The sequence below is a fragment of the Puma concolor genome, chromosome A1 (genome assembly GCF_028749965.1).
Source record: "Puma concolor isolate L17-30 chromosome A1, mPumCon1.1.hap2, whole genome shotgun sequence".
Lineage (NCBI taxonomy): Eukaryota > Metazoa > Chordata > Mammalia > Carnivora > Felidae > Puma > Puma concolor.
In genome coordinates this window covers 26,639,464-26,667,264 of record NC_141667.1, presented here as the reverse complement: position 1 = coordinate 26,667,264, position 27,801 = coordinate 26,639,464, and the positions used below count along the sequence as shown (strand labels likewise).

The 27,801-nt window shown below is 39.8% G+C and overlaps 1 protein-coding gene across 2 annotated transcripts in view; it reads right to left on the bottom strand.

Annotated features, from left to right (window-relative positions):
• The window catches only part of NPR3 (natriuretic peptide receptor 3), a 79,029-nt gene that overhangs the window by 11,665 nt on the left and 39,563 nt on the right, over positions 1 to 27,801 (bottom strand). For both annotated transcript variants that reach the window (XM_025924245.2, XM_025924244.2), the window contains one exon: positions 4,438 to 4,573. In XM_025924245.2, the coding sequence (XP_025780030.1) occupies positions 4,438 to 4,573 (136 nt within the window). The remainder of the gene's footprint in view (positions 1 to 4,437; positions 4,574 to 27,801) is intronic.

Sequence of the window (27,801 nt, the reverse complement as noted above, 5' to 3'; positions counted from 1 at the left end):
CAGGAAGTAGCAGTATTCTAAGCAGAAAGGCCAGCCTTGTTCATATTTACAAAGTCATGGAAGCTGAAAGGAACCAGAGGGACTGTGACATTCTGGGGTAGGTGGCCCATGCGTGTGGAAGGAAGCAGTGAGACGTAAGGCTGACATAGGATGGCCAGAGCATGGAAAGCCTGAGTGCCCACACAAAGGATTTCAATTTGCTTTGGCTAGCAACAGTGGCTTAGACAGCTAATCAGTAAAAGAGAATATGTATCATTAGTTGATATTAAATGTCTATACTGTAATTTTCATTAACTAAGCAAGAGAATGCATAGGTCAGCCACATTCTAATTAACTAAGGCAATTTGTTTTCTTTCATTTTAAACTGTGTTAAAGTTCAGTGTAATTCTTAGTGTTTCTATTGATTTGATTCTCTCTGGAAGTAAAATGAATGTCTGGGAAAAGGGATCCCAAGGGAAAGTTCCATCCTCTAGTGTGGTTTGGAGAGGGCAAGTATTTGGGTTTACTGTCCTTTTGGTTATGGTTTGAGGGCCCACTGATTTTTCCAGACTTCAGTCTACTTTGCCGCAAACAGAATGGAGCTACCATTCATCTTGATTTTTTTGTCTTTCTAATATATGCCGGTTACAGAGGATACACCTATCTTAAACTTGTTTATTCTTGACAGCCTATACAACGTTTAAGTTACATATGTCATTTTTAAACATCATATTTATCGTGGGGCACCTGGGTGGCTCACTCACTCAAGCATCCGACTTCAGCTCGGTCATGATCCCGCAGTTCATGGGCTCAAGCCCGAAATCAGGCTCTGTGCTGACAGCTTGGAGCCTGGAGCCTGCTTCAGATTCTGTGTCTCCCTCTGTCTCTGCCCCTCTCCTGCTCGTGCTCAGTCTCTCTCTCTCTCAAATGTAAATAAACATTTTTTAAAATCTTTTGAAAACATCATATTTATCTCCAAACATATTGTCTATCCAAAACCATTTGTTATCCTGTTCAGAGGTGTTTATAAAGAAAGATGTGTTCTGCTAAGGGTTTTGTAGAGTATTTTATAAGACAAGGTGGCCCTAGTAATCCAAGACCTCATTACACTTTAAGCTATTACAATTCTGCCAAGAAATGGGGTGAGAACCCTCAGGGTGGCCAATTAGCAAGTGAGACTTCACCTAAGAGTATTGTGTATAAGGTGAGATTGTCAAGCTGACAGCAGAATTTTCCTGTACATAAGTAATGAGACTTTCCACCCTCATTTCCATTGGCCTGTAGTGGACTTCAAGGTTTGAGCCACAGTCCTATTTACCTTGTCACTCTGACCTCTCCCACAGAGAGGAAATTCAGCTTCTTCCCAGGCCATTTATTGAGAGCCTTGAAAGACGGTCATTGGTTTCACAGTAATAAAATCCAAATTTGTCAAATAACATCCAGAGTATTTTTCCCTTAACAATTTAATGGTCACTTACAGAATGACCATTTCTCAGAGTTCTTTTGGGAGCTATCCTCAGACTGATCATTGTTTAGCAAATAAAATGGGCTTTCCAAATAATTCAAGCCCAAAACTTACATTGGCTTCAATTATCTTTATATCTGGACAAATAAGAGTCTAAGTTTAGACTCGACTATATAGTTGATTGTTTTAGGACTCATTTCATATTGTCTGTGTTGACCTGGCCCTAGAATGGAAGCATCAGGATGACCTATGGGAAAATTTAGTCCATGCCCTCTATACAATGCTGAATTCCAGCCCTTGTGGGCACCTGCCCTTCCCTTAACAACCTCCTTCAGAAGAACAAGAACAAATGACCACACCATGTAGTAAGGAACAGCTAAAAATGGGATGTGGCCTACCAAGGTTGTGTCCACACACATACTAGTTTCTCAGTGTATTGGGCACAACTTCTGGGAAATCTGACTCTGTCCTAATATGCCCCCTGAATTATCTGATTGGATTCCAGCTCCTCAACTGAAGCAGTCACAAGTTGAGCAAGACAATCCTGGAGGCTTATTTGTTTGTCATGTCCTACAATCTGTCTAAACTTAACGTAGATGCTACTCTAGTGTCAAGTAAGACGTGACATTCACTAAAACGACCACAGAGAAACTAAAGCCAATTGTCATCATATTTGCTGCCCAGACAACTGGAACTTGACCTCTCAGCACTGTCCTACCATTCCTAATAAACGAGGGCAGGATGAGGTAATGGAGTGCATTGAAGTCCCAAATGAATATGTGTGTGTGTGTGTGTATGTGTGAGCGTGCGCGCTCCAAATCTAGACTTGGCAGTACTTGTTCCCATCACTGAAAAATTTCATTAATTGAATTGCAAATAGATGTAAGCATAGCCCAGTGTATGAAAGGGCTCACATGAAGAGTTAGTGTGATGTAGGACTGAAAGGGCTCTTGTCGGTCATCAGCTAGTCCAACTCCTTCATACAGGGGATGACAGAGAAGCCCAAAATACTGTGACAGTGGCTAGGATGCAGGTTCCCTGAACTCCTGGTCCAGCAATCTGTACTCCATATCAGTGGTTTTTAAATGATACCCATCAGTATACTATACTTTATTTTCCACATAGTCCCCGTAAGGACTCCTTTTAAAGACTTCAGAAAGATCATGTCCCTCAAAACTTTCTGGTGGCTTTCTATCTCACTCTGGGTGCAAACTAAAGTCACCAGCACAGCTTCCAGATGCATGTGATTTGTCCCCCACTCCCTCTCTGACTGTGGCTCCTATCACACTGCCCTTCACGTGCTGTGCTTGAGCCCAACAGGCCTCTTTGCTCTTCAGGGGGGCCACTCAGCACTCTCTCACCAGATACACTCAAGGTCTCTGTGTTCACTGCTCTGTCTGGAATGTTCCCTCCTAAACATCTACATAATTTCTTTCACTTTACTCAGGTCTCTACTCAACTTCAACGTACCAGAGACCTTCCCCAGCCACTCTCTTTAAATTAGCAGTCCTCCCACCACCCCCTCCTGTCACTGTCTATCTCCCTACCCTGCTTTATTTTATTGCCCCTGAAATGGTGTATTTGTTTGTTTATCACCAGTTCCCTCCACTACCTGGAAAGCTCAACTGATTGCAGGGAGGGTCTTTAGCTCACTGCTGAATCCTCAGCACTTTGAACAGTGCCTAGCATATAGCAGGTGCTCAAGAATATTTGATGAATGAATGGATGCATGAATATAAAATTGACATCTGCAAGGCTCCAGCAGCTGGGTCATTCTCATTGAGTCCCATGTTAATCTTCTTTGAGACTATCAGTGAAGTGAAAGGAAACCAGAATTCTATACACTATTAGCAAGAATTCAGACCAGGAGACCTTTTGGGAAGATATTTGGCAATATTTAATGCACCTTAAAAGGCACTAACATACTTTTGGACCCAGATATCTCATGACTAGAAATATTCCCCATTGGATGTACTCACAAAAATTCATCAAGATGTGTAAGATGCTTGAGATAGCATTTTGAATAACAGCAAAAACTGTAAACAACTGAAGTATCCGTCAATAGGAAACTGATTAAAGAAATCCTTGTACAACCATATCGTAGAAAAATATAGAACCATCATTTTAAACTGTGCTGAATCTATGAGTGCTCATATGGAAAAATTTTTTACTTGACATACAAGTTTTAAAAAAAGATGAGATGGAAGAGTGACATTCATTGCACGGTTCCTTTTGTATAAATTTTTTTGATAAGATATATAAATGCATATGTGCTGGCAGAAGGCACAAAATATTTTTAGACTAAATCATAGGAAATTGTTAATAGTGGTTACATTAGGGAGAGGAGACTAGGGTGGGAAGGAAAACTTTCACTTTTCATTTTGTACATTTTTGTACTGTTTAAATTTTCCAGCCAAGAATAGTCTCATTCTTGTACAATTTTTAAATGTCAACAGAGGTTGCTTGAGTGATGAGATTATGGGCCATTTTTTTGCTGTGGTTCATATACTTCTCTGTTCTAAAGAAAGCCACAGCTGATATTCACCATTTTAGAAATAAAATAAAAACAGAGGGCTTGATTAGACTTGCTTATAATCTCAAACTACCCATGATTAAATTGATGAATGTGTATCTGGGATTATTTCATTTAAAACTGATCACAGAACTCTTCACAAACTAATTATTTGTTGTGGATAAGGCTTGTGACAAATTTAATTTGAAGAAGCATACAGTTGTTATCTAACAATCAAAAGGAGACAAGGTACTTCCTGTTTCAGTGGGATTCTTTCAAAGCACTTTCACAAGCTTTATCTCATTTAATTTTCACAACAAGCCTGTGAGGTAGTTTGAACTTGACATATTATCCTTACTTTACAGCTGAGGAAAACAGGAAACTGACAAAATCCCATAGGTGTAAGAAAGAAAAACAGAACCAGGGAAGAAGCAGCTTGATCATCTACAGAGTGTTGTCATCTTATAGACTAAATCCTCACCTTCAAATGTTCTGTTCCAAGTCTGTTGGATAATTTTCCCTCCATCCTTCTTGCTGTAACCAGCTCTGAGTACTTCATGTAAAGCCAGAACATAGAGGAGGATGGCATCGTGGAATCCTTCAACAAACATGTTAACCTGAAAAGGAAACCCCAGTTGGGTGAGCCCAAACACCAATGACTCAACGTTCATGAATAATGTAAGCAAATCAAATGGTTAACAAGTTAGACTCAAGGTTCACAAGCAATGGCAGAGATGGGCAAAGTGTAGCCAACAAGAATCATGCCATGATTTTCCTGGTACTGGCTTAGTGAGGAAAATCCTTCCCACGTTTAGGAATTTGGAGAGCAGACAAGATATTACACAAGTCAAGGAAATTGTACCTGTTGAGGAGGTTACGTATTCCAGGTGCATCACACTTGCCCATAGTTCCCTCTATACGGGTGCCTTCTTTCTTCCTCACATCTACTCTCTACCTCAAGCCAGCCTAAGTCCAACCTCCCCCTTTAGGTTTTCATCTCCATCAGTCACCATGATCTCTCCATGCTCTGAATATAAAACTGACTAAAAGAACAGTAGGGATTCACTCATTCATGTTTGGATACTATTGAAAGCCTACTCTAGTGCTGGTGTTAAGGATTCAAAGAGGAGTGCTATTCCTACCTGCCTGGCATCTGTGGGCACTGCCATTCCTACCTGCCTGGCATCTGTGTCCTCTCTTCCATCAGCAATGGCATCTCAGTTTCTCTTTCCAGTTTGTGTTTGTACTGGTTCCTGTGGATCTGACCATCTCTACTCACCCTCTGGACTACCCCTCCCCACCCCAAGTTCTAAGGACAGGAATGGAAATATGCTGGGCCATTGGTTTATCCCAGCCAGGTCCTGGCTTAAGTAAGATAGCCCTTCCCCTCAAGAAACTTAAGCTCCATGTGAATTTGGGGAAGTCATTTAATTTCTTTGAGCATTGTTTCATTCAATAAGCATCATTTGAAAGTTCAGATACCATATTTAAACCCATTGAACATGAAATGAGAAAATACAATCTTGAAATTTAGTAGCTTACAAATTCTGTATAAAAGTACAAAAAAAAAAAAAAAAAAAACACCACACACGCACAAAAGCAAGTCTTTTTATTTCAGGAGAAATTGTCAAGAATGGAATGCCGTGGAGCAGAATGAATTTGGCATTCCACAGATGACCACCATAAGTCTTTGTGAGGAGGCATTCTATGCCTCATTCCTAGAAAAGGTTCCCATAGGAAGAGAGCCACAACTGACCTGCATCACCTAGTTCAAATACACAAACATCCATAGAAAACACAGCTCAATGTCCAGTGCTACTTGGCCTCATCTCATCCTTAAGGATGGTGAGTCCTGTTTTTTGTCATAGAAGCAAATGTTTTGCATTTGCCAAAGTCCAGTGCTGAGAGGCTGTTTACAATAATGGCTAGAGCCTGGGCTCACTACTCAGAGCTGCCACTTCCTGGATGTGTTTCTCCACAACTCTGGGCCTCAGTTTTCCATATCTGGAAAATGAGGAAAATAGTAGTACTTATCTCGTGGGGTTGCTCTTAGGTTTAAATGAACTAATAGATGTAAAAGACTTCCAACAGTGCCTAACGGAGTTGGCACTCACTGTTGGGTTTTATTGTTGTTATTGTCTACATATAGAGAATTATAAACCTAGGGATCCTGCTTAGCCTTTAATTCCTAACAGCAGTATTCAGAAAATAAGCATTCTACTTATGGTATAACATATCTTATGGACCCATTTTACACTTAATGGAAACTAAGACTCCTTGTTCATGCTTTAACATGCCAAGCAGTGTTCTTACTTCCAGAATGTCACACCCTTAATTCTGCCCAAGCATAAGGTGTGCAGCCCGCACTGGTCAGTTCCACGGACCATCTGGGAGAAGAGAGGTGTCTGATCGCAGAAAAGCTCAGAATTAGTTGCAGGGCCCAAAGTCTAATCCCAGCCCTGACACATTACTTAATCTCCCTAATCTTAAATTTCCTCACTGGCTGAATGGGGGTTTAGTGCCTGCTCATCCCACAGAGCTCTTCAGGGAACTGAATTAGTGATTGCATATAAAACACCAGAAACAGTTTCTGGGACTAAGAAAGCAAATGGTAGACATTGGCTTTCACTCTTAACCATCAGCTTAAGTCTCAGAGAGTCATTATTTTCTTAGGCAAAGAAGAATGATGTACAAATAACATCTAGTCAAAGATGATTTTCTGCTGATTTGGCTAGGCTAATTCAATTTTCCAAAGGAATATGAAATTTTCACTTAAGCCATGAAGTCATCATGGCTTAAGAAAGTGTGCATGCTGATGAGTTAATGAATTTTAATAAGTGGACTTTAGGGGCACCTGGGTGACTCAATCAGTTAAGCGTCCTACTCTTGATTTTGGCTCCATTCTCACAGTTCATGAGATTAAGTCCTGAATTGGGCTCTGCACGGACAGCATGGAGCCTGCTTGGGATTTCCTCTCCCTCTCTCTCTGCCCCTCCCCTGCTTGCACTCTCTTTCTCATAATAAATAAATAAACTTAAAAATTAACATAGTGGTCTTTAGCTGTGTAATTTCTTAGGCCATGGTAAAAACATTTTTCAAAAAAATCTATCTTCCCTAGGATAATTATATAAAACTCATCCTGCTACACAGGGAAGTCATACAGCCCTGGACTATGGGAAATATAAAGTGGCTCAGAAAAACTCTGGTCTAATCCTCTCAGTACTCTGAGAACCAAAAGAGCATCACTCCCCATTAGTCTTTCTGCACTAATTGAAGGTTTTCCCTCTCCTTGTTCCTGGGGAGCCTAGTCTGAGCCCTGTTAAATTGCAAAGTACCAGCCACTGGGTATCAGCTCTCCACTTATCTTCCTCCCCCTCCTGATTCCTGCTCAAAACCTAGGGCCACCATGCTGACATTGGGCACCCAAAGCACTGGACATGCGCCCCAGCATCAACCACCTTCTGGCCCCTCCTCTTCCTTCCTTCTTGCTGTGCCCTCTAAATTGCCCCTTCTACAATTGCAGATTATCTGGCTGAGAAACATGAATTTGGATTACCCTTTTCCTAACAGGTTTGATGGTAGAAGAGAATAGATAGGTTCTGAACACATGGCCAGGTCTGAAAACTCATTCTATCTTGATTTGCAAATGGATCGCAAAATTTACCTTCTTTCCTCTCAAAGTGGCTGAGTGTTTCCCTCTCCTGCCAAAATTAGCAGGAGAGCTGCTGACCTGCGCCGAGGCTCACTGGCACCCTGGGCTGCTGCGGAGGAGGTTTCATAACACCTACCTCATAGGACTTCAAGCCAGAAGCAAAACCCCAGAGACCGTCTTTTCTCGAGGAGAACATTCTCACATCCACATGTGTTTTTTAATGGGAGGAAAGCCCATCAGCACATTATAGACACTAAAAATCACAAGTGCAAACATTTTTTTTAATGAGGAAGAAAAAGAGCCAGAGTATTAAGTTGCCTTTGAAACATTTGTCACTCGACCTCCAGGCTGAAAGGAACAAGATCATCTGCTCTGTCCCCCTGCCTGTGGTCATAACAAAATTTGAACCTCGAAATCCATGATCCAGACAGATCATGCTATAGTTACTAATCAAAGAAAATAGGATACCCTTACCTGAGTATTCCAGTATTTAGCATCATTTCTAGCCAAAAAGCTCTTCCGTACCGTCATTAAGCATAAGTCTTAATTAAATTCCTAAATGCAGCCATTCCCCTGCTAGATACCGAACAGAGTTAAGAGAACAATGTAGTTCTTGAGGCGCCTGGGTGGCTCAGTTGGTTAGGTGACTGACTTTGGCTCAGGTCATGATCTTCCAGTTTGTGAGTTTGAGCCCCGCATCGGGCTCTGTGCTGACAGCTCAGAGTCTGGGGCGTGCTTCAGATTCTGTGTCTCCCCCTCTCTCTACCCCTCCCCTGCTCATGCTCTGTGTCTCTTTCTCAATAATAAGTGTTAAAAAAATTTTTTTTAAAGAGAGAACAATGTAGTTCTTGAGCCCTGGGAGTTTACAATCTCAACCAAATGGCCCCACAGTTCCACAAAACACATAGATGAACTCCATACTAGAAAGTTATGAAGCAGAAAGTTATGAAGCAATGAGGGACAAGAGTCAGAGTAATAATTATTTGTGCTGGGTATCATCAAATAAAGTATCTATCATTAAACAAGATGGAAGTCGTTCATCATCTTCATCATCAACTCACTCTGGGAAGTTTTCCAAAACAAGGTAGCATGCTGGCACTAACTCTCTCATCATTTCATCTCCATCCTCCTGATCTTGCCCTTTTAGTTGGCCAGCATCAGATATTCCAAATGAAAGAAAGCCATTTTGCCACTGGCCTTCCTCTCTGATAGTGCCTGTCAGCCATGTCCATTAGTGTTTTTTAATTTTTTTTTAATCCTCTATCATGGGGAAAGCTGAATAGAAATCTTGTTATATTTTAACTGAGCATATAGAGTTGCCATTCATAACATGGCTCTTATCTGTGACAGTGAGCAAAGTCTTTCTTATTTCTCTTTGGAGGGGCAAGTTGCTAGATTGATAGATGAATTCTTCAATGCCTGAGTTCCAAACAAGTAAGCAAAGTATGCTGCATGCCTCAGCTGTTCTGTAAAGTGAGAATGAGTAACACAGCAGTAATCTAGCTCCTGGGATGTCTGGATATCTGAGAAAGACTCTAAAGCTCTCAGACCGAGGCTACTGGGAGAAAGCTACCAAAGTTAAATGCTAAGGCTAGGCTGCCCTGGGATTTTGCTTGTGGTATCCACATAACTCAAGCATATCACACAGTGGTTCTATCTTCCTTGCCACAAACCAATGGTTCGTAATGCAAATGAGGAAAGCTGAGGGTGTTGGGCAACATTTCTCAAAAGTCTTTTGAAAAAGACATGACCCTTAACCTCTCACTCAGTTGAAGGGGAGATGGAGGAAAGGGAAATTTTGATGGCTTTCTGAAAAGGTAAGAAGAGAGACGGGTCCAGGACACCCAGAGACGGGTCCATCATAGCAGGAACAATGGCAACTTGTCTAATTAGTAATAAGACCCTCAAATGAAACTTATCCAGCTGGGCCCCTGTTGATCATGGACAGGGGAAAGAAATTGCCTGGGCATGCTACATGGGTAGGCCAAAGGTTAGAGAACATTATACATTTGATGAACACTTTACAAGTGATCTACATGCAATAAAAACAGAGATACTATTTGTTTTAATTCAACTTTCTGTTGAATTAAAAAATGAAAAATCTATAATTTAGGGGGCACCTGGGTGGCCCAGTCAGTTAAGTCTCTGACTTCAGCTCAGGTCATGATCTCATGGTTCGGGAGTTCAATCTTCACATCGGGCTCTGTGCTGACAGCTCAGAGCCTGGAGCCTGCTTTGGATTCTGTGTCTCCTCTCTCTCTGCCCCTCCCTCACCTCTCAAATATAAACATTAAATTTTTTTTTTACCCTATAATTTAGGATAACAGCAAGAACTTCCATAATCCAATGGACATCACAACCTCTTCAACACCAAAAGGCACAGTTCTCATTCTTACTGGCAGACACTCCCAATGTCTGCTCTTCTGTACTGGGCCTGCCTTCATGGAATTCACACTTGGTCACTTGCTTATTTTAGCCTTGAGGAAAGTTAAGTTGAAAATCTAAATCCTTATCCTAGTTGAAATCTGAGGAAATGCAAAGGTCAAGTGGCTTATTAACAACAGTGAGGCAGCACATCAGGGAGAGAGCCAGAACCCAGTTATGTGCTAGGCCGAAGCATTGCCATAATATCTGACATATTTCTTTCTCCCTATGCTGGGGTTTGCCCTAAGTTTTTCAAATAACTATCTCTATCCTGGGCTCAGCTCCACCCCTATAGCAATACCTACTAGGATTAACTCAGATCTTATAGCCTAGAGTGTGGCTGCCGACAAACAGAGGTAGATTTTTTTCTCTCTCTCATCACCTAACACATAATGCATCATTAAACAAAAGCAGTCCTGAGAAGATTGTTAAGTCAACTTATGACCCCTCATTTGTCTTCCATACCACAGCAACTGGCTGCCCTTTTAATGACTGCAGCAGCAGTGGAGGCTAAATGCAGGCACCACAGTGCTGATACGTGGCACTCATTTATTTACACAAGCAAACCTCAGCAAGGAAGGCCATGTGGGGCCTGCTGGTGGGGAGCAACAAGGTAGAGGAGGACTCCATGGAATTGGCCTGTTGGAATTGGTGGCTGTGGAGCACAAGCAAATGATAATGACTTAAAAACTCTCCCCTTGCTCATGCAGAGAATTCAGTCATCTGATATATCTACCCTCTGAATGTGTCACACACACGTCATATCCAGATGCTTCTCATCACCCTTACCCTTGATGGCTTAGTTGAGAAATACACATACATAATGACATAATTGTCCCTGGCTTTCAGATGATCAAGTGAGCAGTGTCTGCCCTTGGCCTTGATTTCCACCAGTACCTGACCAGATGTACCTCTGGAAGGCTTGGTGACCAAACCCCCAAGACTGCTCTGGACACTCTCTGGCCTCTCTTCCCAGGGGTCTGTGGTCCTGTCAGGCTCAATGTTGAAGTGGGTAAATGTGTATACCAAAATCCAATGAGAGAAGGGCTGGGGCATGCAGCAGATAGTGAGGTAGGCCCAAGCCAGTACAAGGGGTGACCAAGTCAAAGGGAGATGGAGACACGGAAACATGAGAGGACAATTTCTGGCTTCATTATTTCCAAAAGGCCAAAATCAGAAAGCACATGTAAATTCTAATTTCTCCAACTTGATGACATCCTTTTAGACAATCTAAGAACTACAGATCACTTCTCCTGAATTTCTTGAGTCATCTATAGATACGATGGCAAGGAAGAGATGAGCAAAAATCCAAGTTTAGGTGGGTTTTTTTTGGGGGGGGAGGGGTGGTAGTTACTTCGTTTCATTTCTGTCTTGTATCTTAAAATAAAACCAGTCCCTTTTTCTTTAAGCAATTTCAAGATGTGGTAAGGACTGAGCTAAGATCCAGAACCCTAATTCCTAGTTCTAGCATTTTTGATTTATTCAATCACTGTGAACAGTCAGCAGCTTAATTTTGTTCAATTTTTAATTCAGAGTTTCCCAAGCTGTATTCCACAGAGGAAGAATTCTTTAAAATGTAATGGATGACTCTAGAAATAGCAGTAATGTGTCTAATAAGTTTACAAAATGCTAGGTTGAATAAAGTCAAGCAGTTCTCTTTACTGTCAGATAATTATCATAACAGCTAACTTTTACTGAACATCTCCTACATGCTAAGAGATATGTAAACACATAAGTTCTACTGCATTTAGTCCTTACAAAATTTTCATAGATAAGTCCTGTTATTATCCCCTGAAAGAGACTCTGACTAACCCTTTAACAGAATGGAGATATCTTGGTCAATTGATTAGGTCAAAATTCCAGAAAATGTTGGGGCAGACAAGCTCTTAGTAGGGGTCCAAACCAGAACTGCCTAGTTATGACATTTATCTTATTGATATGTTCAGCCAACTAATCCTGGAAAAAAAGCTTTGCGCTCTACTTTGTGTTTTTAATTGACTTGGTAGCTCTACAAGTTGAGTACATAGACTGGAAAGAGCAATGAGAGACTATGAATGAGAAGACTAAGACAATGTTCTTCAGGGTGATGGAGGAATAGAACCCACACCTAGAGAGGGAATGAGATGGCAGAAGATGAAAGAAGAAAGGAGGAGAAGGTACATGAGGCAACAAGCTAACTGTCCCTCGTTTCTTAATCCAGTCTTTAAGCCAGAGCTAATACAACATGACTCAGATCAAGTGGATCAGGAGTTCTGATAAGTCATTGACTCAGATAAAGTTAACTGTGTTCCAGCAATTAATAAAAAGGCCTGTTATGCCAAAGGAGCATCTAAACAAGCTGGATGTTAAGGATGAGGGTCCTACTTCAGAGACCAGTCCGTTCCAAGCACATCAGCAGCCAAACCATGTAATAAAAGATCTACTAATGTAATGTTTTTTTAACTAGCACACAACATAAAATATGATGACTTTGATAAATAATAGTAATAAATGTAGCAAAGCTTCATCTACCCAGTTTCATCAAATAAAAAAAATATGTCTCATATCAGCAAAGTTTCCAGGTTCTTAAACATTATTTCTCTAAGTATCAAAGTTTTTGAATAATATAAACACTTTTGATGGAAGTGCTTGTAAAATTAGCCACATACATTCCTGCCTTGGTAACATAAGTATGCTGAATGTGATATTAACTTATTACGGTTCTCCATATGTAAGGCTATGACAATAGCCAGTCCAGTAGGCTTCATTGCTATTGAAAAGTGTACTGGGGGGCACCTGGGTGGCTCAGTCGCATAAGTGTCCAGCTCTTGATTTCAGCTCAGGTCATGATCTCATGGTCATGAGATCGAGTCCCTGCAGCAGGCTCTGCACAGAGTGTGAATCCTGCTTGGGATTCTCCCTCTCCCTCTGCCCTGTCCCCATGTGCACATGTGCACTCTCTCTCTCTCTAAAGGGAGAGAAGAGAAGAGAAGAGAAGAGAAGAGAAGAGAAGAGAAGAGAAGAGAAGAGAAGAGAAGAGAAGAGAAAGAAGAGAAGAGAAGAGAAGAGAAAAGAGAAGAAAAGAAAAGAAAAAAGAAAAGGAAAGTGTATTGGGCTCTTTACCAGACTTCTATGTTTCTAGATATTCTCACTTCTTCCATTCTGATAGAACATGAGCTGGGACCCACTTCCTTTTCTGAAATGCTTCCTTCCCTTGGCTACTGATTGTTCTGCATCTCCTTATCTAGCCATTCCTGTTGGTGACTCCAGGGTTCTCAACAGCTAAAGAACTAAGTCTAAATGTTTCAGGGTGGTGAAAAACACTGTTATTAGCCACACTCCCAAAAGAACTTTATGCCTTACTCTTTACAAAATCTCTTAGATTCTCTGAGTATGCCATGAAGTACCTTTACACATTAGCCCCTGGGTTTGGAATGCCCTCCACATGAGTCTTGTCTCATCCAAAGCAAACTCCTACTCAACTTTACTGGACATTCCCAGATTACCCTCTCCAGATCCACCTTCTACCCTTCTTCAACCAGCTCTGTGCCCTGTGAGCCTGGCATATATGGACAACATCAACTGGGTCCCCTTGCCCTCTGGTTTCTGGTTGGTTCAGCAGATGAGAGGGTAGAAGGAGATAATGGTCAGGATGTGAGAGGCTGCACTCCTCCACCAGATGCCACAGGTGGTTCTCCCCAACAGCTACAGACCTCATGGGTGCTAGAAACCTCTCCCTCCTCTTGCCCCTTCTAGTCTAGGGGCTGTAACAGCCTCCCACATTTGCAGGCCATGAGATTCTTTGCCATTGTTTGTTGATTTTCCTTAATTCCACACTTACCTTTGTAATCGTCCCTTTACTGAGTTCTCTTTCATTTCCTTTCAGTGTGTCTTTTATTTCCTCCCAGGATCCTAATGGACACATCAACTTTCTGTGAGCCACTCAAACTTGTTCTTGCTGCATCCTTCCCTGAACCACCCAATTCCTCCTTTCTTCCACAAGTACACTTAGTGCACATATTATCTCACTCACCAGTCTATTTTACTCTTTTGCATGCCTCCATACCCTGACATTCCACAAGCCCCTTAATGCACAAACCGTATGTTAGGTACCTTAGTTTTCCTAGAATCTAGCCCTGCATCTAACACAGAGACTGTACTCACTTGAGTTGACTCCACTGTCACCTGTCACTACCTGTTACTTTCACTGTGCCTACTTCTAGATGCCATCTTCTTCTCTCAGACTTACTACTATTAATGTTCTGTAAGCTGGAGAGAGAAATCACAAAGCTCATTATAACTGTACTTAAAATGGGGGTAAACAGTTTCTGAGTGAGGATTTGAGAGATTCTCCTATAATAAAATTAATAAATTAGATGTTTGCTTTAGCTGCTCAAAAGCCTTTTTCACATACTCTTTGCTTTTGACTGGGTCTAATGTAGTTGAGATTGCCATAAAATTGATTCAGCAGGTACTTCTTTTTTTTTTTTTTTTTCAACGTCTATTTATTTTTGGGACAGAGAGAGACATAGCATGAACGGGGGAGGGGCAGAGAGAGAGGGAGACACAGAACCGGAAACAGGCTCCAGGCTCTGAGCTATCAGCCCAGAGCCCGACGCGGGGCTCGAACTCACGGACCGCGAGATCGTGACCTGGCTGAAGTCGGACGCTTAACCGACTGCGCCACCCAGGCGCCCCTCAGCAGGTACTTCTAAGAGAAAGACTTCCAGATTTTGACACCCAATACAGGATTCTCATGCTGAAACTAACAAATAATTCTCAGCCAGTAAATGAATGAACCTTTTTCTTTTCTTTTTTTTTTTATGTTTATTTATTTTCAGAGAGAGAGCATGAGCAGGAGGGGCAGAAAGAGAGCGAAACAGAGAATCCAAAGCAGGCTCCACACTGTCAGAACAGAGCCCGATGCAGGGCTTGAACTCATGAACTGTGAGATCATGATGTAAGCCAAAATCAAGAGTTGGACATTGCCAAACATTTTTTCTTTTAATAAATTTTTTTGCCATCAAGTTTGCTAAACACACACACAGATACACACACACACACACACACACACACACACTAAAACTAAATATTATCTCCCCTACAAGAAGCTTAATTCCCTACACATTTTGAACACTGTTTATTAAAGGAAATTAAGGAATTATTGGAAGATTTCAGGTGTGATAATAGGATTATAGCTGTGTTTTTAAAAAGAGTTCCAGTACTGGCAGAGTAATTTGTATTAGATTAATTTTTCAAAAAGAAATTAAACTCTCTAAACAAAAAGTTTTAAATTTTTTTTCAACGTTTTTTATTTATTTTGGGGACAGAGAGAGACAGAGCATGAACGGGGGAGGGGCAGAGAGAGGGAGACACAGAATCGGAAACAGGCTCCAGGCTCCAAGCCATCAGCCCAGAGCCTGACGCGGGGCTCGAACTCACGGACCGCGAGATCGTGACCTGGCTGAAGTCGGACGCTTAACCGACTGCGCCACCCAGGCGCCCCTAAACAAAAAGTTTTAAAAAGAACTAATTGAAGACAATGGGAAGTGACCAAAAAAGAGGCCAAAAACAGAGGAAATTTGATCCTTGAAAAACTGGACCACATTTCATAAAAACTAAATGTATATGGTTTTCTTCTAAGGGTACTCCTTGTCTTGGGGTATCTAGGACTCAAGCAGAAAGTCACAGCCTTCTTGGCTTTAGAGGTCAGAGGGTGTAGTTCAGAGCTGATATTGAGGACATACAATGAGGGAGTAAATCCTGGGCAGAAGAGAGCCACAGAGAAGGGAGCATTCCAACCTGTTTCATAAACTTCTGTCCTTAGTTGATTTTTTTAATGTTTATTTATTTTGAAATTGGAAGAGAGAGAGAGAAAGCAAGCCGAGGAGGGAGAGAGAGAGATGGAGGGAGAGAATCCCAAGCAGGACCTATGCAGTCAGCACAGAGCCTGACGTGGGGCTCGAACTCACAAACTGTGAGATCATGACCTGAGCCAACATCAAGAGTCAGATGCTCAACTGACTGAGCCACCCAGGCGCCCCGAGTCCTTAATTGATTTCTAAACTGCACATATACAAGAAAGACACCAAGGAATCCAGTAGAAAGCAACAGCTGGAAAGCTGAAGAAGCTAAGGAACATTTAAATTGCTGCCTTCTAGAGTTTGTAACTTGAGAAATATCTCAGGCTTTCTGGTAAAACCCCATATGGGCCACACCTTAGAAGTAAAGTCTATACCAAGAGACTAAGGATTCATCCTAAAACTGAAAGTAACCCAAAACAGAATCACCTTAATAAAAAATAAAACCAAGCTTCCAAAAGTTCAAAGTGGGTGGTCAGTAATTTAACTGCCTGCTGGAACAAAAATCACTCTTCAGGGGAACATAACTGAATACACTCTCTATAATATCATCCACAACATCCATTACAAACTCAAAAAAAGTAGACATTCAGGGGCAGGAGAGATCATCTATAGTCAAGAAAATAGTGAGTAAAAAGTGACCCTGAAATGATCCAAATGTTGAAATCAGCAGATAAGAACTTTAAAGCAGATTTATATATGTTCAAAGACTTAAAGAAAAAGATGACCAAAAAGAAGGACCAAATGAGAAATCAGCAGAGAAATGTAAGGTTTAAAAAAGAACAAGTGGATATTCTAGAACTAAAAAGTACAATATTGAAAAAAGAAATATTCACTGGATAAGTTTAAAAGCAAATTGAGTCCATGATCTTAAAGATATCAATAGTGGGGCTCCTGGGTGACTCAGCCAGTTAAGCGGCCAACTTTGGCTCAGGTCATGATCTCATAGTTTGTGGGTTTAAGCCCTGCTTCAGGCTCTGTGCTGACAGCTCAGAGCCTGGAGCTTGCTTCGGGTCCTGTGTCTCCCTCTCTCTCTGTACCCCTCTCCTTATGCTCTGTCTCTCTCTGTCTCTCAAAAATGAATAAATGTTAAAAAAAACTAAAAATTAAAATAAGCAAATAAAAATTAATTTTAAAAAAGATATATCAATAGTAAATATCTCAATCTAAAGAACAGAAACTATACAAAGTGAACATACAAACCCCAACTGTAATTTCTGTTTATTCTACTGTATATTCTACCAACAAAAAACTGAAGATGAATTTTTTATTCTACTTACAACAGTATCAGAAGACATAAAATTATTAGCAATAAATTTAACCAAAGACATGCAAAACCGCCACACAGAAAACTACAAACATTATTGAGAGAAATTAAAGATGACTCAAATAAATGGAGAGATATATGTTCACAGATTGGAAGATTTAGTGTTTTTAAGATGTCAGTTTTTCCCCAAATTGGTCTACAGATCAATACAATCCAAATCAAAAATCCCAGCAAGTTTCTTTTTTTTTAGAAATTGACAAGTTGATTCTAAAATTTATACAGAAAAAAGAAAGAACTTAGGACATGCAAAACTTCCCTGAAAAAGAAAAGCAAATTAGAGGACTTGTGTTATCAGATTTCAAGATTTACTGTAAAGCCACAGTATTCAAGACAGTATAGAATTGGTATATATACAAATAAATAGATTAAAGGAATAGAATAGAATCCAAAATCCACACTAATATCGTTATCTGAGTTTTGACCAAGACATTTAATTCACAGTGGGAAAAACAGAATTTTTTCAACACACAGTAATGGGACAAATTTATTTTTAAAATATGGGAAAAAACTAAAACTTGATTCCTATCTCTCAGCATATACAAAAATTCATTTGATAAGGATCACAGACCTAAACATAAAAGCTAAAACTATAGGGGTGCCTGAGTGGCTCAGTCAGTTAAGTGTCCGACTTCAGCTCAGGTCATGATCTCACAATTCGTGAGTTTGAGCCCCACGTCAGGCTCTGTCTGAGCTGACAGCTCAGAGCCTGGATCCTGGTTTGGATTCTGTGTCTCTCTCTATCTCTGCCCCTCCCATGCTCACGCTCTGTCTTTCTTTGTCTCAAAAATAAATAAACATTAAAAAAAAAATTTTAAGCTATATAAAGCTGTGAAAGAAAACAGGATATCTTTTTATCTTTGGGATTAGCAAGTTTTATTAAAGAGAATACAAAAAAGCAACACACATTAAAAAAAGACTTCATAAATATAAAAAAAAAACCTCTGCCATCAAAAAGTATCATTAAAAATACCAAGAAGTGAAAAGTTGAAAGAAAATGTTCATTATACATATTTCTGATTTACATTCAGAATATTTAAAAAGAACTTTTAAATTCAATAACAAAAGTAATAAATAACCCAATTTAAAACTGGGCAAAACACTTCATCAGACAAGTTACAAAAGTAAAGTAAGCCAACAAGCACATGTAAAGAGGCTCAAAATCACTAGTCACCACGGGAATACAGTTTAAAAACCACAATGAGGTACCATCCTACACCCATCAGAATAGCTAAAAGTAAAAAGTTGACAACCCCAAACGTAGATGAGATTTTAAAACAACTGTAACTCTCATACATTGCTAGTGGGGATTTAAAACAATATTACTTTGGCAGATTTTTAGAAAGTTAAACATAGACCTATGCTGTGACCCAGCAATTTCTTTCTTACATATTTACCCGATGAAAATGAAAGCATATGTCCATAAAAAGACTTGTACAAGAATGCTCACTGCAGCCTTAGTCATAATAGTCCCAACCTGAAAAAAAGGGTCCATCAACAGGAGAATAGATTGTAAAATTATGGCATATTTATATAATAAAATATTACTCAGCACTTTTAAAAAGAGAAAAGTGAATACATAAAACATGAAAAATCTCCAAAATGGCATATTAGTGAAAGAAGCCAGGCACAGAGTATACACTGTATGATTCCATTCATATAGTATGTACTATATGAGTTTAAGAGCAGGTAAAACAAATTTATGATAATAGAAATAAGAGTATTTGCATCAAAAACAATAAACTACTTAGGAATGAATAAATTTAACCAAGGAACTGAAATATCTGTGCACTGAACACTTTAAGAGATTGATAAAAAGAAGCTGAAGAAGACACAAATAAATGGAAAATATCCTGTCCATTCATGGTTAGGAAGAAATAATATTGTTAAAATGCCCATACTGCCCAAAGCAAGCTATGGATTCAATGCAATGTCTACTAAAATTCCAATGGCAATGTTCATAGAAATAAAAAAAAATATCCTAAAATTTGTATAGAACCAGAAAAGATCACAAACAGCAAAAGCAGTCTTCAGAAAAAGGAACAAAGCAAGAAGCATCATACTTCCTGATTTCAAACCATATTACAAAAATATAGCAATCAAAACAGTATGGTATTAGCATAAAAATAGACACAGAAGTCAATACAATAGAATCAAGAGCCTAAAAATAAACCCACACATATATGATCAACTAATCTTTGGCAAAGGAACCAAGAATACACAATGGAGAAAGGATAGTCTCTTTAATAAATGGTGTTGGGAAAACCAGATATCCACATGTAAAAAAATGAAATTGGTTTCTATCTTACAACACTCACAAAAATTAACTCAAAATAGATTAACTCAAAATGTGAGGCTGAAACCATAAAACTACCAGATGAAAACATAGGAGAAAGGTTCGTAGACATTAGTCCTGGCAATGTTTTTTTTGGATATGACAATAATATCAAAAGCCCAAGCAGCAAATGCAAAAACAAACAAGTGAGACTATATCACATCAAAAAGCTTCCGCACAGCAAAGGAAACAGCGACAAAATGAAAAGGCAACATATGGAATTGGAGAAAATATTTGCAAACCATTTTTCTGTTAAGGGGTTAATATTCAAAATACATAAGGAACTCATACAAGTCAACAGAGAATAATAATAATAATCTAATTTAGAAATGAGCAAAGGACCCAAATAGACATTTTTCCCAAACAGTTCATACAGATGGCCAACAGGTACAATGAAAAGGTACTCAACATCACTAATCATCAGGGAAATGTAAATCAAAACCACAATGAGATATTACTTCACAATTCTTAGAATGGTTATTATTTAAAAAACAAGGGGTGTCTCCATGGCTCAGTGGATTAAGCATCTGACTCTTGATTTTGGCTCAGGTCATGATCTCATGGTTCGTGAGATCAAGCCCCACTTCAGGCTCTGTGCTGACAGCATGGGGTCTGCTTGGGATTCTCTGTCCCTCCCCTGCTTGAGCGCTCTCTCTTTCTCTCTCCCTCTCTCTCACAATAAATAAACATTTAAAAAATAAAAACTAAATGGGGCACCTGGGTGGCTCAGTCAGTTGAGTGTCCAACTTCAGCTCAGGTCATGATCTCACCGCTTGTGGATTTGGGCCCTGCATCGGGCTCTGTGCTGACAGCTTGGAGCCTGGAGCCTGCTTTGGATTCTGTGTCCCTCTCTCACTCTGCCCCTCTTCCGCTCTCTGTCTCTCTCTCTCTCAAGAATAAATTAAAAATTTTTTTTTTAATTTTTTAATATAAAGTAAAAAAACGAAACAAAAATCAAGAGATAACAAATATTGTCAAGGATGTGGAGAAAAGGGAACACTTGTGCACTGTATGTGGAATTGTAAATTAGTACAGTCATTATGGGAAACAGTATGGAAGTTCCTCAAAAATTAAAACTATGACTACCATATGATCCAGAAATCTCACTTCTTGGGTATTTGTCTGAAGGAATATCTTGAAGAGACATCTGCCAACCCATGTTCATTGCAGCATTATTCACAATAGCCAAGACACAAAAAACACCTAAGTATCCATTGATGAATGAATAAAGAAACTGGTAGATATACAATGAAATATTATCCAATCATAAAGAAGAAGGAAATCCTGCCATTTGTGATAATATAGGTGAACCTAGAGGGCATTATGCTAGCAAAATAAGTCAGAGAAAGACAAATGCTCTATGATCTCACCTCTAAGTGGAATCTAAGAAAGTCAAATTCATCGAAACTGAGTTGAATGGTGATTGCCAGGGGCTGAGGATGGGAGAAATGGATGGGGAGATGTTGGTCAAAAGGTACAAACTTTCAGTTATAAGATGAATATGTTCTGGGGATCTAATATATAGCATGGTGACTATAGTTACCAATACTATATTGTATACTTGTATAAAATAATAAAGAGTCTTATATTTAGATACAAACTAAAATATTTACAGATGAAATAGAGGACACCTTGGATTTGCTTCAAAATTATCAGGAGTTGGGGATGAAGGTGGGGGAAAGTTTATAGATTAAATTACACTGAGTTGTTGAAGCTGAGTGATGGGGGCATGGAGCTTCACTACATCGTGCTCCCTCTTTTTATATATATATTTTAAATTTCCCACATAAAAAGTTTTCTTTATTGGGGTGCCTGGGTGGCTCAGCTGGTTGAGCATCTGACTCTTAATTTTGACTCAGGTCATGATCCCAGCGTCACGGGGTTGAGCCCTGTGTCAGGCTCCACACTGATGGGGCTTGCTTAAGATCCTCTCTCCCTCCCTCCCTCTCTCTCTCTTAAAAAAAAGTTTTCTTTACTAATCAGTTCCCTAAATGAACAACTCCAGCCTGGAAAATAATGGAAATTTTCCACAGTTGGTGCGATTAGAACGTATGAAAATACTAACAATCAGGTCAACATTCATGTTTTGTTCAGTCTAGTTCTTTGTCTTCTATCATCAATCAAAAATTTTTTTAAATTTTAAATCAATAATTTTTTTAAAGACATTTATAGATCTTAAATATCATGCTAAAAGAATAAGGCAACATACCAAATGATCACCACACTCTCAGTCCCATTTGGAATCCATCATAATGAACTTATCTGAATCATTCTGGAACATATTTTAAGACAGCCTTTGAAAACTATGCAAATAATGAGTTTCATATGCTTACTAACTACCAGGAAAAATAGTCATTCCTTGTAATTATCCTGAAAGTATGCCTTCAGGTCTACAGTTTGAGAATTCAGTTAAGTCTTCAAATTTCAAGAAATACCCATAGTTTTCACAAGGTTGGATCATGCTACATATTATTATACATTTTGAAGAGACTGGTCTTTTTAAGTCTATCTCATTAAGAAAAGTTTTTTATCCCCTTGAGCAATTAAAAGATACTCCATTTCTTTCTTAAAATCTGTAGAGCTAACATACACTCTGCTAATGTGAGGAGACTCATTACTCTTAAGAAAGTTACCAAAACAGTGACAGTATTCTAGATGCAGATGTGTCATGATTTTGAATCATGGCGGTAGTTCCAATATTTTAAAAGGTAGAATAAGACTGAGCTCAATAAACATATTGGCCACAAAAGAAGAAATTCCTGGTATAGCCCAAAAGAATTACAGAATTACAAAATTCCACAACATGAGGGAATTTAGAGCTCCTTCAGTCCAACCAGCGTATTATGTAAATGAGAAACTGAAGCCCACAACTGTTGCCTGATTCACTTGAAGTCACGCAGATATCAGGAGCTACAACCAGAACTAAAGACTCCAGACTCCAAACCAGCACCATCATCAGTGTTAACTTGCTTATCAAGCAAGGCACCTCCCTAAGGACCGAATTCACACGCAGGGATAGAACACCAAGGATATCAGCCTCTTTCAAAGACTAACATGACTTCTCTAACATAAGATTTCCAAGACCTTATCTGCATATCAGGAGGAAGAAAAAAAAGAACGCAAAAGTTTATCCTAGCAAACACGTTTTTAATTGTCAGGGAAATAGGATCAAGGCAGAGGAGGGGGGCAATAATATTGGATACCAGATTCTTCAATTGTTAAAGAGAGCTCTAGGGCTGCTAAAAAAATAAAAATAAATTTTAAAATTTTTAAAAAAGAAGAAGAAAAAGAAAAGACAAATTGTAAATTGAAATAAGCTAGAAAAAAAGGGCTTAGCCTCATTAAGTCCACTGCTCATAAAGCCAATTCATCATCATTTAAGAACCTGCTATGTTATTTTAAGAGCTGAGACAGGGAACTTAAAGGGGGAAAGTCCTAATTAGACACTGTGTTCTCAAAGAACTGAGATGTCAAAAATTCTCTGTCAAATATCACTGTCATCTGATGCAAGGACCCTCCCCCACTCCCCGGGCATAATGAATGCATTAAGGAGGTTGGCAGTCAGCTCACATTCTTCCTCTCCACCCACGTTCTTGCATTCATACTGGGAGATTTCAATGTCCCTGTGCATTATTCATTCATCCAACACCATAGCCTCTTGGTTCCCTGACTGCCATTATCTGACAAATTTCATCTGCACTCAATTTCAACTCACTCTCATGCACATGCCCTAGACCAATGCTTCTCAGACTTTAATGTGCATACAATTCACCTAGGAATCTTGTTCAAATGCAGATTCTGATTCAGTAGGTTTGAGGAATGGGGCACCAACATTCCTCATTTCTACAATCTCCTAGTTGATACTAATGCAGCTACTCCATCACCACTGTTTGAGGAGTAAGACCCTAGACCTTGTCATCACCTGGAACTGCTCTACTTTCAAAATCCTTGAAAATCTCTTATTGACTATAGTCTCCTACTTCCTACTTCCTTCTGGGGGTAGAACAAGTTCATTGAATTCAAATTTCCATCTTCACTCACCCCCTTTATGCTTGTGCCAGCGAAGTGCTGAAATGGAGCAATTCCCAAAAAAAGGATGAGGCAGGCAGATACCGTGTTATCCAGGTGGAGGAGCCAGTGGGAAACTGGAAGCGGGGCCTGCCACTCAGGAGAGAGGTTGCAATTGGAGATACAAATTTAGGTGCTATCCACAGAGATGAACATCCCACCTAGACAAGTGGATGTGCTGCCCACAAGTGGTGTTTAGAGAGAAAAGGGCCAAGGGAAGAACCCTGGGAAACATCAGTATTTGTGGAGCAAGTGGAAAAGAGGATTCATGAAAGGACACTAGGGGGGACCCCAGTGGGCAGAGAACTTGGAGACGGTGGTGTCTTGGAAGCCAAGGGAGGGGCAAATTTCAAAACAGGAGACCTTTCCAAACTACTCCCCTGTGAAATCCTTCCGGTCAAGCCAGGTTATTTTGCTCACTATTCCCTAAATGTGTCTAATGGCATTCCAACTTCTAAGCTTGGAGTCACTTAGCTTCACTTAGGAGGCTCATCTGTCCCCATCTCTTCTTAACTATCCTTCCAGAGACACCCACACAGACACTAAATTGTCCTCATTGGACCCAGCACAATGCCTTGACCAAAGGAAGGCCTCGATAAATGCTTGATGGTATCCACACAGATTCAAACAATAACCATCTTCAGGCTTAACTATACACATGGTGATAAACTGGGTCAAGTGGTCAATAAAAATACATGTGCACCTAGAGAGCATATGAACTACACCTGAAATCTGTTCTACCCAAGAAATTCTTGGACATAGGGTTGACATAAATACATGTCACTGCTGAGCAGAGAGAAGGAAAACTGTCCTAAAATTGAAATGCATGTAACTTGTATGGCAACACTGGGCAAATCTGACACAGGGCCATTTGCTAATGAAATCAAATCTTCAAGATCTTTATGACAGGATAGAAACAAAGCCATCTGACTTCGGTGAGTGGGTAATTATCTCACACAGAGATAACAGGAAAAGGATAGAATAAAGGAAATAATTAATAAAGATCTCCAAATTTAGACCAATTGTCAAATTGTTTATTATACCAAAAAAAAAAAAAAAAAGATATCCCCTGTTCATCTCCTCCCTGCCTCCAATCACAGCCCGTGGGAGCAAGATTTTCAGAAATTTACGAAATGAAGCAAATTCACTCCAGGGGGGGGAAAGAATCAGAAAAAAAATACTAATCCAAAATAATTTCTTACAGCTTGAGCTACTTTCAAATTTCACAACTGGGAAGAGGACTGAGTCCCTAGCAATATATTATTCTAGTTCCTCTCTTTTAACAATTGGCTGGGCCCCAGGAAGGGTGTCATTTAAAACTGCTACTGCCTGCTGCTTGCAGGGCTATGGGATCTTCTGCTCTCAGCTACTGGGGCTATTTTCTTTGGACACTATCACTCAAAGCGCTTAAGCTTATAAAACCCCTTTACAATCATTTTTCATAACTCCCAAGAGCAACTCAGTGCGGTTTTCTCCATTTCACAGATTAAAGTCTCTGGCACACAAGGTGGCATGCCCCAAGGTCACCAATTGTTTTAATGACCATTAATTAATATTTATTGAACCACTACCTTGGGCTCCTCCACCACATCCACCCACACGGGCAGCAGCATCAACGGCCAGGCCTCATGAATCAGAAATCTACCCTTGGACTTTAAAAACCTGTGGCTGCTGTCAGCATCGAACACCAGAGTCCTGTGTTAGCGCAGTGGCCAACAAAGCTGGCCAGGCCCTGTCTGCCTCCCTTCTCCCAAGCTGGAAGGCTGAACACACGGGCATTCTCTTCTGGCTCCTGTCAAATTATGTGAGATGCAGAGTCCTTTTGCTGCTTGCTCTACTCGTGAAATAGAGCAAGGCTTCGTGTAAGGGAGTTGGAAGTTTCTGAAATCACTGTGTTGCTCTAGCCGTGGGGTGATCTGACTAAAGCAATGTCTCCTGAGCAGAGCTCTCCGAGAAAGAATGAATCCTGACATATGGGAGGTTCTTTCAACTGAGGCTCTTTCATATGTCAGGCTCCTCCTGACAGCAAAATACCACCTTTAGGTTCATTTATGTGAGTCTTCCTTTTCTAGATCCTTCCTTTAAATGTGATATCCTGGTAAGGCCCATCTGCTGAACCCCCGTATCTTTGTGTAAATGACTTCTTCACCAAGTAGAAAAAGACAGATGCTGAGACCCTGAGTGCCCAGGAGAACCAGGGGAGAAAGCAAAAAAATAAAAAAAAAAAATCAGAGCTTTCATCCTCTACAATTTTGCCATGTGCTCCTTCACTTACAGTAAGGAGTATAATTGTGGGAGCTAATGCATGTTCTTTCTGCAAGCTAGACTGGTCATGTATCCACAGTCCATATTTTATGTGATCTGATAATTCTAAAAAGAAGTTAAGGGGCGCCTGGGTGGCTCAGTCTGGTAAGCATCCAACTTCAGCTCAGGTCATGATCTCACAGTTTGTGGGTTCGAGCCCCGCGTCAGGCTCTGTGCTAACATCTCAGAGTCTGGAGTCTGCTTCAGATTCTGTGTCTCCCTCTTCTCTTTGCCCTCCTCTGCTTGTTCTCTCTCTCTCTCTTTCTCTCTCTCTCTCTCTCTCTCAAAAATAAATAAACACCAAAAAAAAAAGAAGTTAAGTTGTGTTTTCATTGTGAAGAATTTGGCCTAATGTACTAAAATGCCCTCTACTCCATTAAGTGACAATAGATGTGAAAAAAAGTAAAACAGCTTAGCCTTTCAATTGTGAAATACATTTCCACACTGCATTGCTATTTTAGTCATGCATATTTGAGTATATTGTCACCCTTACTGCAAAATATCTTTCTAACTGAAATTACATCACTGTACACAATGGAAATGGAAAAAACAATAATTGTCTTTCAAAAGGTCAAAATGAAACCTACTGCCTGGAAAAGTCCTTTCTCATAGGTACTGTGGCTCTTCTTTAAACATTTTCAGATTGCACCTATTCTGCAAAAAAATAGTATTTTTTGCAATTAAGCAATCCACACCTGCCAACATGTGAAAATCACAAGCAAATGGACAATTATTTACAATCAAACAAAAAAGTACTTTAACCGGGAGATTCCCAGTTTTTTAAAACATTCTAATTTGGCACAACTAATTGAGTTAAAAGTTGTAAGAATAATCTATTTCAAAGGATTCTTCCTCTGTATTTCAAGAAAAGGGAAGTAACTATATTTTAGATTTCAGTACATCTTTATTTAAATGTGTTCTGAAAGCCAATTGGTATTTCTTTAGCTGGAAAAAAGAATGGCTTTTAATAAGCCATTCCTCTTGCAGTGCCACTGTCTGCTGATTACATTTTCCTAATAAAACTAATCTTATTAATATGTTGGCATGTGAACTCATTATTTTTCTGCTGTTAAAAGCCAACTTGTGGTTTGCTTTTACTCTTTCAAATACAATTAGCAAAGCTCTCCAGTGCCTGAAAGGGTCTTTTCATTCAGACAAATTATTCCCGGGCTGGCTTTAAAGAAAGGGGGTGAGGACAAAAAGGGGTGATGGCTAGTGCACGGGGGAGAGTCTCCTCCATTCTGACGTACCTCTGGAAGACACGAAAACTTGCCTGTGCACAGTCTCACCAGAAGAGGGGCCAACAGGGCTTGCACCCATCAGCTGCGGGTTTTTTCTTACATTACTTTCACCAAAGAGCTAATTTTTAAAAATCTCAATCAGAGTGCACAGAGTCAATTAAATGATACTATTTTAAGACAAGAGGGGGTGAAGTGTCTGGCAAAGATTTTATTGATGATCTGATAACTTTTCAACTGATGTCACTTCCCACACTGTTCCTGTGCAAAACCAGTGTCAAAATACAAGCTGGTTTAGACAGCTTTACTGCTAGGCCATCCCCTCATTGAAGGAATTGAGAGTTGTTTTTCAACATTTCGGACTTTCCAAAATGTAATGTCTGCCTATCTAAACAATGATTTATTAAACTTGTCTCTGTTCAAATACCTTGGCTAGATACATCAGCTGCTCTCCAGCTTCCCTTTTCATTTTTGAGTGTCAGAGGGAAACCTGGAAGAGAGGAAATGCCCAAATACATATCCCACCTCCCTAACAATACCGTTGTGCACCAAACACTGCCGGAATATTTGTTTAATTAGTTAAATTTTCAACTTTTAAATAAGGAGAAAAAAACAAGCTATGGGTGGCCCGTAACCTCAAACGAGCAAATATTCAAGGTT